This window comes from Phaethon aethereus (genome assembly GCF_964289735.1).
Source record: "Phaethon aethereus genome assembly, chromosome: 1".
Lineage (NCBI taxonomy): Eukaryota > Metazoa > Chordata > Aves > Phaethontiformes > Phaethontidae > Phaethon > Phaethon aethereus.
The window spans coordinates 62,435,172-62,448,039 of NC_138575.1; the positions used below are offsets into that span (position 1 = coordinate 62,435,172).

The 12,868-nt window shown below is 40.7% G+C and overlaps 1 protein-coding gene across 3 annotated transcripts in view; it reads right to left on the bottom strand.

Annotated features, from left to right (window-relative positions):
• TXNRD1 (thioredoxin reductase 1) overlaps window positions 1-9,462 on the bottom strand; it is a gene marked incomplete at its 3' end in the record, with an annotated part of 29,748 nt that extends 20,286 nt beyond the window's left edge. For 2 of the 3 annotated variants that reach the window (XM_082006055.1, XM_082006054.1), the window contains exons 1-3: window positions 3,760-4,089; window positions 330-402; window positions 95-214 (exon numbers count right to left, since the gene is read on the bottom strand). In XM_082006055.1, the coding sequence (XP_081862181.1) occupies window positions 95-214; window positions 330-402; window positions 3,760-3,924 (358 nt within the window). In that variant the 5' untranslated portion in view covers window positions 3,925-4,089. Of the gene's footprint in view, window positions 1-94; window positions 215-329; window positions 403-3,759; window positions 4,090-6,733; window positions 6,844-9,385 lie in introns of those variants that run through there. The other variant, XM_082006056.1, reaches the window with a different exon arrangement.
• Window positions 9,463-12,868: the final 3,406 nt, after the last annotated feature.

Genomic DNA, 12,868 nt, shown 5'->3' on the forward strand with positions numbered 1-12,868 from the left:
CATGCGTAAGTGCAACAAGCACTTGACTGTGAAAAGAAGCTCTGGATTTTCAGCATAAATGAGAAAGCTGAAAAAAAATGTTCTCCTCTTTTACCTTCTTCTGTGAACTGCCATCCAAATTTGCGTGAATCCTGCAAGGCTTGTCCCAGCAAAGCTGCCTGGTGCATCAATTTTTTAGGTATACAGCCCACATTTACACATGTTCCCCCAAGACCTGCGAGAAAGGAACAGAAAGTGTTTTTTCACATCAGTGTGCCTGATCTCAACGGAGAATCAGAGTCTTTACATAAAGCTCCTTTATAACAGGTTTGCAATGAAGAGAAAGTTACCCCATGAGTTTCCCAGAGGTGTAGGCATGACAAAGTCCAGCACCATCACTTTCTTTTCATATTTGGCAGCCTCCTGCAAAACAAATTAAACAAGACGTATCTAAATATTAGAGGTTAAATTTGGAGTAGATGATAACATCATGCATTACTGAAAAGCTTTGTGACTTTTCATTAAGTAATAATGATTCGCAGGAGATCGGCCAGACAGCCATGAACCTTCCGAATTAATCTGTGCACTCAGTAGGAGAAAAAGATGAAGGAAAAAAAATAGTCATTCATCCTGCATATAGCATGGCACCAGCTGATACACAGAATACTCTGGAAGTCAAACCTCCTCTTCTCTCCTCCATCCTGTCAGTTTGTTCACACTATTTCCCAACATGCCATTTACTTTGAACATATTTTACAAATTCTTCATTAATCTGATTTTCCCTTCAAAGATGGTTTCTCAAACATTGGTTTGAAACCACATCACACAATGACATAAGCAGTCATGTGGCCAAGTATTACAAATGTGCTTATCCAATCTTTTTTCCTGTTGTAGAAGGGAACACTTGATTTTGACTACAATCTGTAGTTGTCAGAATCAGCTCTTGCGCTTCAAGTTAGTCAATCTGCTGCAAGTTGACTTTACTGTCCTGATGTGCGGATGTCATCCAGACTAGATATTTCCCATGAGAAGTTTCATTAGCAAATCCATAAGCAATGTGTGTAAATGATACTGAGAACTAGAATTTGTATACTGACTCCATTATTCCCTTTGTGCTTCTTAAGAAAAAGGCAAAAATTGACAGCGGTAACTGGTACCAGAGAAAAACACTTAAGTAAGCACTACATAGCTGAGAAACAACAGATCCTCCCATGAGATGCAGTAAAATAACTTTGATAGTTGAAGTAACCACAACTGTGCTGCATCACATGAGTTCTTAGACATGTAAGCAACAATTATAGGCACAGGATATTACCTGCGGCCTCAGGTTTGTTTAGGAGGAACTGGACTGCCTTCGTCATTATGTTACCAGTAATACTTGTTAATCCAAATAGCTGACAATCAGAATTTCAATTTTAAATGTACCTTACTTCATGCAAAATACAAACCATATTTCAAACAACGCAGGCTGTAGACACCTTCAGAATATATTAATATACTGGATGTCTGCTTCTGATTAAAGGTCAAGGCTGGTCAAGAAGACAATTTCTATCCATTAGTAACACTTCTGAGAGAGGTCCTCAGAAAGGTGCTTAGGGACTGAGATGCATTACTAATACTCCTTTATAATGACAACTCTTATATACAGCTTGAAAGAGCTTTATTAGTGTTAGCTAACTAGAATGCATGGATTCCCAAGCTTACACTCAGCTGTACGCTCACATAATAGAGCGCAGCATTGCGTCGCCACCTCAGTAGAGATCGCAAACAGATATAGCCACTTCTGCAGAGTGATATGCCCACAGTAACAAAACCTGCCCTGTAGGCTTTCAAAAACCTTACCAGGTTCATTCCAGTGCTGCATGAACACAACAAGGTTGCTTAGGGCTGCAGCTGGTCTGTGTGAACTGACAGTGGTGGCCTGGCACTTAGGTCTGGGTCTGTGGTTGGGTTGCACAGAGTCAGCTTGGCAACGTTTTTGCTCACCGTGGAGACATGCCTCCAAAACAACAAGCTCTGAGCACAATAGAGAGCAGAAAGGGAAGACGTGCACACAAAGCTGCATGTGTCATAGTGAAAAGCATGCATTTAATCAACCTAGTTAAAACTGCTGCAAACCTGAGTGTAGATATCTGGCACCTGGTGTAAGACCTGTGTTGTTGTTTTTCCCTTTTGTTTCATTTTGCTTTTTAAAGCACAGCATGCTAATTCACTAAAAAACCCTGAATAATCTAAGTATGTCAGAAGCCTACATGTGTAAAACAGTTTTGCTTCAACTTTATGAAACTCATTTGAAATACACACATTACTACTGAGAGTGATGTTGACTGTATTGATCTACAACCCTCCGCTCTACTCTACAATCACTTGAGAACACTAAGAAGCAATATACTTTATACACTGAGTTGAGGGAATAAGGCAATTTGTCTTCCTAGTTGCACACCTTTTCTGTCCCACAGCTGAAAAATGATGCAATAAACATCACTGCTGTAGCTTCACAACCTAGCATATGTATACAACAAAGCACAGCAGTCTCTTTAAGGAAATTTCAACAGATGGCTTTTTATTGCTACAAACCGTTTTTGCATTACTGCAAGCTCCCTTTTACTCTTGTTACTCTCTTCTGTCCCAAAACATCCCCATCCTCTGAAAACCAGTGTCTGCTTCTTTTTGTGAGCTCTCAGAATTTTTATAGATCTTATCTTCCACCCTAGACCATGACAACAGTGTCCCTGTTGATGGGAAAGCAGTAAAGTACCGAAATAGATTATGGACATACAGCACATTACAATTCACCACTCAGCACTGCACTCTCCCATTATAACAGAAGTTCTTCTAAGGGACCAAGGTTTAGTGTGAATCCAATGCTATGCTGAAATATTTTCTCCTCCTTTTCTTTCACTCCTCAATGACCACCTTCACTTCTCAAGAATAAAAGAAATGCCTCCTGTCTGGAGGAATAATCCATCTCCCAGTCTTGAGCAACGAAATAGTTTTATTTCTAGGAATGCTCAATTCACTTCTAAATAGTTAATTCTACCACAGCGAGAAGAGGCAAAATGTGCCTAACTACTGATGCAAAGGAGCGTTACTGACTTACATGAAATTTCAGCAAGTTCAAATATTTGGGATAATGACAACTCTAAGAGCTGGTATATTCTGCACCACTGTGGATTCTTTTAATTAATTATAGATATGCTTCTAAAAGCAATATCCTAACAAAAAACCCATAAATTTTTTGGCTACAGGTAGGAAGTACCAGACCCTAGAAATGAAGGGTGAGATCTTAACTCTGCTTAAGTATAGGCAAAATGTACATTTATGCAAGTATATAAGCTCACAAATTACAACCCCATTGTCAAGAATTGAAACAAAGTACACAATTATTTCTGAACAGATATTACTTTCAGATAAAACTAGAAACCTGATGTTAGTTTTGAATAGTTTTAAAAACTTTTTCAATTATGAGTTAAATTTTAATTCAACTACTAATAAACACTGTTGAGATATCTACCTGCTGTCTTCCAACAGCATCATCTCCCATTCGTGGGGACCAAGTTTCATTCTAGTAAGAAGTATACCACGATGTTTTTATGTTTTTCTTCTTCAGAACATAAGAAAAATAATATTGTATAACTGAGGCTAACTGCAAAAGAAATCCCACTGATCAGGCAGAAATGTTATGCCCCTACAGCGTTAAAGATACCCAGAGCCGAGAAACTGAGGATGTCACCCATCTACTTACAAGGAAAGTATAAATCTGTATTTTCTCTCTCATACCTTGGCAGCTGCAAGACCACCTGAGCCCCCACCAATGATAATGAGATCATAATTGTAGGAATGTGGCACCGACGTATGCCCATTCATTTCCAGCAGTCTCTCAGGTTTGCCTTCCTTATGTGCCTGAATGGAGAAAACAAAAAGGATTAGGGAACATTGAAACATTACCCACAGTGCTCAAAAATTTGTATTTTCAGCAGCACATATTGTGATAAGGGAACATAAGTGCATCTGAATTTTCTGAGCTCTGCTTTTAATTAGTTTTTTAAAATTACATCTTCTTAATCCATCCTATTAGATACTGAACTGTGAATTTTCTCGTTTGTTGGATCCCTGGGTTTCCTTGCAGAGCTTAGTTTTCCACATCAACGCAACTCCAGTGCCTCCTCATACTGTGTAGTCCAGGATGAGATACATACCTGCTGACACAGGCATTCCATTAATTTATTTTATTCTTTTCATCTGCCCTGGACTTCCCTAATTAGTGTTTTTCCCCTCCTCCTGCATATATTAGTAGGAAAATACAACAATCATATACAACGTTGTAGTAATCTGCAATTACCAGCCTTACCAACAGAATGAACAGAACTGAATGAAGAAAACAATTTCTGAAAACTACATTTTTGTAACATGTCTGTTTATTATTGCTTTGGTTTAGCATTGTAACTAACTTTGGCATCAAATGGATCAAGTGTGATCACTAGCTTCACAAGAGATTCTTTTTTTTTTGATCGGATCACAGTATCACAGAATCACAGAATCACAGAATCACTAGGTTGGAAAGGACCTTCCAGATCATCAAGTCCAACCATTAATCCAGCGCCACCATGTCCCCTAAACCATGTCCTGAAGTGCCACATCCACACGTTTTTTGAACACTTCCAGAGATGGCAACTCCACCACCTCCCTGGGCAGCCTGTTCCAATGCCTGACCACTCTCTCAGTGAAGTTTTCCTAATATCCAATCTAAACCTCCCCTGGTGCAACTTGAGGCCATCTCCTCTTGTCCTATCGCTAGTTACTTGGGAGAAGAGGCCAACACCCACGTCGCCACAACCCCCTTTCAGGTAGTTGTAGAGAGTGATAAGGTCTCCCCTCAGCCTCCTCTTCTCCAGACTAAACAACCCCAGTTCCCTCAGCCACTCCTCAGAAGACTTGTGCTCCAGACCCCTCACCAGCTTCGTTGCCCTTCTCTGGACACACTCCAGCACCTCAACATCCTTCTTGTAGTGAGGGGCCCAAAACTGAACACAGTATTCAAGATGCGGCCTCACCAGTGCCAAGTACAGGGGCACGATCACTTCCCTACTCCTGCTGGCCACACTATTGCTGATACAGGCCAGGACGCTGTTGGCTTTCTTGGCCACCTGGGCACACTGCCGGCTCATGTTCAGCCGGCTGTCAACCAGCACCCCCAGGTCCCTTTCCACCGGGCTGCTCTCTAGCCACTCCTCCCCAATCCTGTAGCGTTGCATGGGGTTGTTGTGGCCGAAGTGCAGGACCCTGCACTACTACCGCAGATGACTACTACCGCAGAAAAACAACCCATACATCCTAAAATGCATTTTGACAGCTGCATGCCACAAAGAGCATTGCATTGTCTTCATATATTCTTTCTAAAATGAGCTTTGTACTTAATTTACGAAGCTCCAATTTATCAGTATCAACTAAAGTCATGGTAAAAATTTTAAGACCAAAAAAGTAAATAAAGAAACCCATACTTAGTCACTTTACAAATCTGCTCGCTTTTATTCAAGTGTTTCTATCTGCGTAACTAGGTATGACTTGATTCAGTACTACTGGAATAGTCATGGCAAATAAAAGGAAAGAAAAAAAACCAAAAAAAGTTTCCCTTCTCTTTTCATCTTAATTCTGTTTTGCATTAAGCAGTCCTTTGTGCTCAACCTGTTCTACTGTTGCCTTCCTCTGAGGTTAGATTATTCCCTCTCTGTAAGTATACCTGTGTCTACCCTAGAAACTGCTGCCAGCACAGCCATTATCACCGACAAAAATCCCCTATCCCTCCAGCAAATTACACAGCTATGTCAGCAGAAATTCAGACTGTGCATCTGCCTGTAGAAAGTTACATTTTAATAGCATTTCATAACCCTGAGTAGCATGTTAATAGTAGAAACAAAACCTAGGAATGCACCTGTGGCTATTGTGAAGACATACAAAAAGACCTCATCTTCCTTCCTCTTCTCCTCCTGCTCTGCCACCCCAGTATATACCCCTACCACTGAATCTACTCTGCACTCAGTTCCCCTTTTTTCTATTTTGCTAACATGGCCATTGGCCCGGCTCAAACTTCCTACTGCAATCAAAGTAAGAGTGAAAAAGCATATATTGTATTATGATATGCAGTTTTATTTTATTCGTATTTAGGGACATAAGAAAGTGTGTAATTCTTCTCCAAAGCACACCACCTTGTTTGCTCAGTGACAACAGGACGGTGTGAAACTTAAGGGCAGACTAACTCCCACACAGTCATCAGACCCAAGTACCAAGAATGGTATCTTTATGATACAGATAAAGAAACCACAATACTTATTGAGGACGTTTGCTTATATCACTACTTATATCATGCTACTTTTTTTTTTCCTTTTAAGAAAAATGCTTTATGTTTTCACATGGATTAAGAAACTTCAGCTTTTATTCCCTATTGTTTGGTTCACTTTTCATTAGTTTTTCATAATTATTCTTCATTAAAACATATTAAAAGTTTAGATCAGACAAAGTCGATTACAACCTTCCCCTCTGAAACCACCTCCTAGAATCCCGCTCCAAAGTGGCCAGGATCTTGACAAGCTCTGCTTCCCATTTACCAGGGGAACTTGTTCATGATCATGATCCCATCCTGAGAACTGATCTCCTCCATTCTTCTCCCAAGAACTAAATTTTTTTAAAAAAGCCTACATTCTTATTTTTCAATGTCAAAACTAAATTATAGACTTTAAAATGTATGTCCCCCTACCTTTAAAGTTTTCTCATTATCTCCTATTTGCTTCTCCTGTATCAAAACAACCGTCTGTGAAGTTTCCGCCGTTACTTCACGCTGCCCTTCTTGCAGCTTCTGTGGTCCCTCTGTGAAATAAAGAATAAAATAATGTAGTGTCTGGAGAGACGTCCTTTATGAAGGCTGTGCTCCTCAAGCCAAATTGTCTGGGGGAGTGGCCTGGCAGCTTCATCGCTTCCTCTTCAGCAGCATGCCTGTCTCAGGGGAGCATTTCCTAAGGCGACCAATGAGTCATTTGCAACGTTAGGATGACTTGCTCTATTTTTCTCTTTAATGAAAGCCCGTATGAGATTTGGCTGGGATTCCAGTAAATTTTGCCAATCCAACAGTATGCTTGGAACAAAGCAAGGAAATAAGATTTGCTGTGGCTAAGCCTGAAATGTCAGTCTTAAAGTAAAATTATGATTTTTACCTTTCTTGCCCAGAAAATGATTTTCTTATGCTGGTGTGCTGTCATTTTTTTCAGTCTCATACTTTTTAAACTGAATTAAAAGTTTTTATTTTTCTCCTGCAATTAGTTCCCTAGAAACATCTTTCAGTTCAATTTATTGATATAATTGTTTTTTCCACATAGCTCTTCCCCCCCAAATAATTTCTGCCATATGGTATTGTTCATACTATGAAATCCTCTAAATAAATGTATTCAAAAGTCCAGAAAAGAACTGTTTGCCCACCAGTCATAACTGATTTTATAGCTATCTCCAAAAGAATATGTATCTCTCTCCAAGAGAAAAGGTTAAGCATATTAGTAGAAAGGCAAAAATTAATGTCTTTACATATGGTGATACTTTACCTGATAAGCCATGGAAAAAGAAAAAAGAAAACCTAATACTTGACTGGAATCCATTATCAGCTCTGCCTTCCTCCACATAACTCTGAGTTACGTTAAGCTTAATTTCCAAAAAATGGGTCAGCACACACTTGTTTGTATTTAATCACATACATACTTCACACTGCACAACCTGCGTTAATTAGCAAATTCTGACATGTGCACATACTTAAGAGAAACAGCCATACCAAGTGCATATACATTCCTTGGGCACTGAGCCCACAAAGCTGAAGAGCATCCACACACACAAATGCAAATAGGTAGTTGTTGAAAACTGCTCTGAAATCTTGTCGTCTCAGTTTTCCGCTCTGAAACCTGGTGATAAAATTCCTTTACCTCTCAAACATATTGGGAAGAGTACTTCGCTGCTGTTGGTAAGGGGTTTAAAGATCAGAATTGTTATGCAATAGTTAATAGTAATATTAGTGATAGATAATATTTGGCCTATTCTAGCTTGGGGAAGGAATGCAGGAATTGATCTGTGTATATACACACGCGCGCAAAAAAAGAAAAGCAAGAACATGGGTCACAATCTTCACAAATGAGAATTTTTTCTTCAATATATTATCAAAGACACAGACCTGTAGGTACTTGAAGCAACTGAAGCCTTATATTTTATTCTTGTAACAAGTTTGAACACCCTCAGGAATGTTCACCGAAAACTGCATCTTCAATGAGATAAAAATCTAGTCGTTAGACAACACAGGCTAAAACATATAAACATCTCTGCCAGAGCTGCCTAGCTTTAGCAATAGCCCCAAAACCCAAAGGCAGCCATAACCTCTGGCAGAGACTTGAAAGAGTTTGTATGCAGGCTGCTGCTGCTAGGGGCCTCTCCCTTGTTGGTTTGGGCAACCTGCCACAAGCAGGATGACAAAGCAAAAAGTGCTCTCTGCATCACGTGCTTGTTCTCCATAAAACTCCATCCATTAACGGCAACTGCAACAACCCACAGTCCTGGCGAATCGATACTTTCCAGAAATCCATCAGCAGATATCTTTTTGCAGAGCGAGACTGCAAAGGAGAACCCAGACCACAGAGCCGCTCTGGATAATCCTCAGAGACGTAGCGGTGAAGATGACTCTCTTTGCCCATAAGGATCAGCGTTACTTCAGCAAGTCTGTACCAACTCAAAGGCTTTGCAGGAAGATCCAGTCAGGCTCTTACCCTGCACTACCGCTGTCTTTGGTTTTTGTTAGTCCCAATCTAGAAGGTGGTGGCCATTGAGAGCTACCTCCCCGATGACCTACCAAGTGCTCCTTGACATGCGGTGAACCAATCTAACAAATCACTACTACCAAAGAGGGACAAGCCTACTCTCTTCTAGCACACTTTTTTTTTTCTTCTGCTTGCTGTCTGCATACTTGGCACCAGCCCTGGCAGCCAGCAGACCCTTACATGAGCTAAACCAACTCACTAACCTAGGAGAAAACTAATATAGGAGAAGGAAAGATGTAAACAGTTTCCCACCAGTCTAACAAGCTCAGCCAGCCCAGGGAAGGGTCCCATGAGCACCACAGCCGGTGCTGGGCAGAAGGCATACCCACACAGACCTGCATGGAGGAAGAGGAGGCAGCAACATTTGTCTTCCTGGTGGCAGCAAAAGTGCCGGATTTGTTCAGCAGCTTTTTAAACCAGCCAAAAAAACACCTTTTTAGCATTTACCTGAACCCATTTCTGAAGCAGACTACGCTAAGACTCACTGCCACTTCTTGAACAGAGCAAAAAGAAGTAAATACAGTGAAACAAATACGGTATTTTTAATCCATATCCTTCCTTACTGGGGAGCGAGCTTCCTCACAAACCAAAGTCCTACCTGGTACAGAGGCTTCTGAACATTTGACTGTTGATTGTGTAACTTCTGGTAGGTGTGAAAAAAGGTGTAATTGGTTTTGCAAGGCTTTCGGCAGGCGGGAACGTGACCAGCCCAACACAACAGCCTGGACTAGCTTTGTGAACAGAGCTGCTCCAGGATAAGAACTGCTTTACTCTGCAAAAGCATCCACCCACAGATCTAACGGGCTGCCAAGGCAGGATGTGGGTCCCATGGAAAGCACTGGGCCTTCAACTATTCATCATGAAGATCTGTAAGTGGCATTTCAAGGCAGAGTGATTTAGCTGGATTGTCTCTATCACACAGCAGGACATTATCAACAAGAACGAACTTCACATCTTTGACAATGTAATTAAAAAACAGCTGTCTTTACTCCAGTAGTTCAGAAGATACCTCTAACTTTGTAATGCTTATGAACAGTCATGCAATTGGCATCTGAGAAGTACAAGCTACTTCACGTGACGATGAACATTTACCTTATGCTCAAGTTAGCTTTTTAGGTGGAGAAAGTTTCAGTTTTTCCTTCTCCTAGTTTTGCTCATTTCTGCCCTTTCAACACAGGTCACTACATCCTCCATCGTGTAAACTCAAACATTTGGAAGTGATGGTAACAGAGCCATTATATCACTCAGATTAAGACAGGAGAAAAAACCCAAGCCTTTAAAATACATGCCCCCAGCCTGGATCATATCACAGATCCACGCTGAGAGGCTGCCTTGAGATCAGCGGAACTGACAAAACTGTGAACGAATGGAAACCTGAGGCAGGATGCAGGGAAGGATGAGAACTTCTAGAACTGCCCTTCACCCCTAGACAAATCACAATACACCTGCACTTCCCAAGGAGCCAGGACCAGTGAGTGGGAAATTAAAAAAAAACACACAGGAACTATACTTTGATGAGTGGATATAAGTTAGACCTTCAACCTACCTGACACTATTTTTTACTGTGACAGAGACACAGTGTAGCCTTACGGCTAATCAAGGAAAGCAACAGAGTTGACTATTATAGATGTGTCAGGGCTTGCTTAGATAAGGGCTGCATGTGCTATGCTGTAGTGACCCTAGCCAAGAACCACTGGTACCTTTGACATGATAAACCAGCACAGCCCTGTAGCTGGTCTTTTTCTTTCCAAGTGCTGATTCAGCACTTGGCTGCACTGTCAGAGGAATTATAAAAATAGCTTAGAGGTACATTTGCCTCCTCACCTGAACTCAGCCAAAATCTGAACCCATAACAAGTGCGTAATCTTAAGACAGGCCAAGCCAAAATTATTTACCCACACAGAATTCAATGCTCATTAACAAGCACTGTTAATCAAGAGTGAGCCACTGATGTCCCATGAATGCTACTACAGAAGGCTAGTGTATGTAAGCCTTGAATTCTGCTGTCTAGACACAGGACCAAGATATATGATACACCCAATTACAAGTACTTCTAGCCTTCTCTCTGAAATTAGTTACTTGTCCTTAACAATGTGTAAAGCACTATGCGTGATCACTGCACAGAAATTATACAGCTAGAGTAAAATCTTTACTTTCCCTCCTAAGTGTCAAATATTAATAAAACAAAACCCTATCTCGGAGCATCTTTTGCACCTACTTATATAAGCAGAAGCTTGCAACAGTTGTAGATACTCTGTATGGTTCAGAATTTTAGTCTGCAAGGAAGAAGTTCCATGGTGAGTGGAACAAACAAAACACTTCATCAATACCACAAAAACATGCACCTTTCCCAGGGCTAAAAGCCATTTTTTCCTAAAGAATCTCATGCAAGCACTGAGGAAGGAAAAGTTAAGAAAGACTGAGCTATGCACTCAGTCCTTAAGACTGCTTGCTCACTTACCGTTTGGTGCAGTTCAAGTGAAAAACAAAGAACTTCTGGGCATTTGAATAGCTCCTTCACCTGCAGAGCGCACAAACATTAACAGATGAGACTGAACAGTGACATCACTTTCATCCATTTCCCCCGGGATCACAGGTCTGTTTTATTATCAGCTGGCTTCCCACACATGCAGTCTTCATGTAGCACAAGGCAAGCACCATATACATAAGCACAGAAAAGAGCCTTGATGTTCCTCTGGTTCTGCCAATCACTTGCTTGACATATTGCTGAACTGTCGAAAAGGTGTTTAAGTGTTTGGAATGATTGTGGATAGGAAGCATCCCATCAGAAAGCAGATGCACAGGTTTTCCTCGGCTTTATGCTCTCTCTCTGTCTGACCAAAAAGCCCTCAAAACCATTGGTGAGAGTTACTTCATTAAGTTATTGCATTCTTCTCAGCAATGCCTGACTATTGATATAAATGAGAGCAGACCCAAACCAGCCCTAACTTCACTACGAGCCTGGTTGTGTAATTGGGCTCACTGATGTCCTTTTCTACACTCATTTCCTTAAGTCTAACAAATTCCTGAACGAATGTGAACAGGGTGTTTCACACAAAGTTTGATTCTGACTCTTTCTCAAACTCAAAAACCACCAAGCTTCAAGACTGACAACTAAAAGAGGAAACTGCATTTCCTAAGAAATCAGAAGTTTTCTGAACTATGTTATTACTTGTATTTATTAATGTGGTGCTGCAAAGTGCAATTTTCATTGTATTCTTGTTAATCTGCTTTTCAGATCTAAGAGCTTAAGACTTCTTCCATTTAAATAAATCATACCTTGAATGGGATCAATGTCAAGACATAATGTGGAATAACTTAACTTTGCTCTAGTTTAAACAGGTTACATGACCAGAAACTGGGGGGGCTCTACTGTGGCACCGATTTCAGTTAACAGAGTCCTGGACTGTAGTCTGTAGGGTTACTCGAAAACACCAATCTCCTTCATGAAAACATAAATTCTTTTTTACCACAACTACTTTAGTATAAAAGGCATTTAAAAGCCTTTTCATAACTGGCAAAAGGCATAGATAATTTTTCTTTTGGGAACTTTTCAACCTAAGTGTTAAGTTCTCTAAGCCAGAGGAGAAAAAAACCCTCACAGTTCTCAGGAAATCAAAAGCAGTTAACGTATGAAAAAGGCAGAAAGTGACAGAAAGTTTCATAGTGCTGCTTTCTCAAGGGACAATTAAAATCTACTGAGAACTTTTAATCTAACCTCTACATAGCAGGGCAAGAATTACAAAACCAAGACAAGCCAAAGAAGAAATACTGATGGAGGAATGACAAATGACAAATTTTCAAGTGACATCTGAGGGCCTGATTCAAAGCTCTCTATACCCAGTGGAAACGCTCCCATCAAAACAAAGTCCTTAAGTGACAAAATTCACCCCTTTCAGCTCAATTTTCTAATGAAGATCCGGGGACTGGCTCAGCAACATCCTCCAATCTGCTTTTCACTCAAGATGGGTCAGCACTGTGCTGTGCCCAGGCTGCAATCCACCACCTTTGCATCCAAGAAGAATGAGAAGAGCTTCTAATGTAGG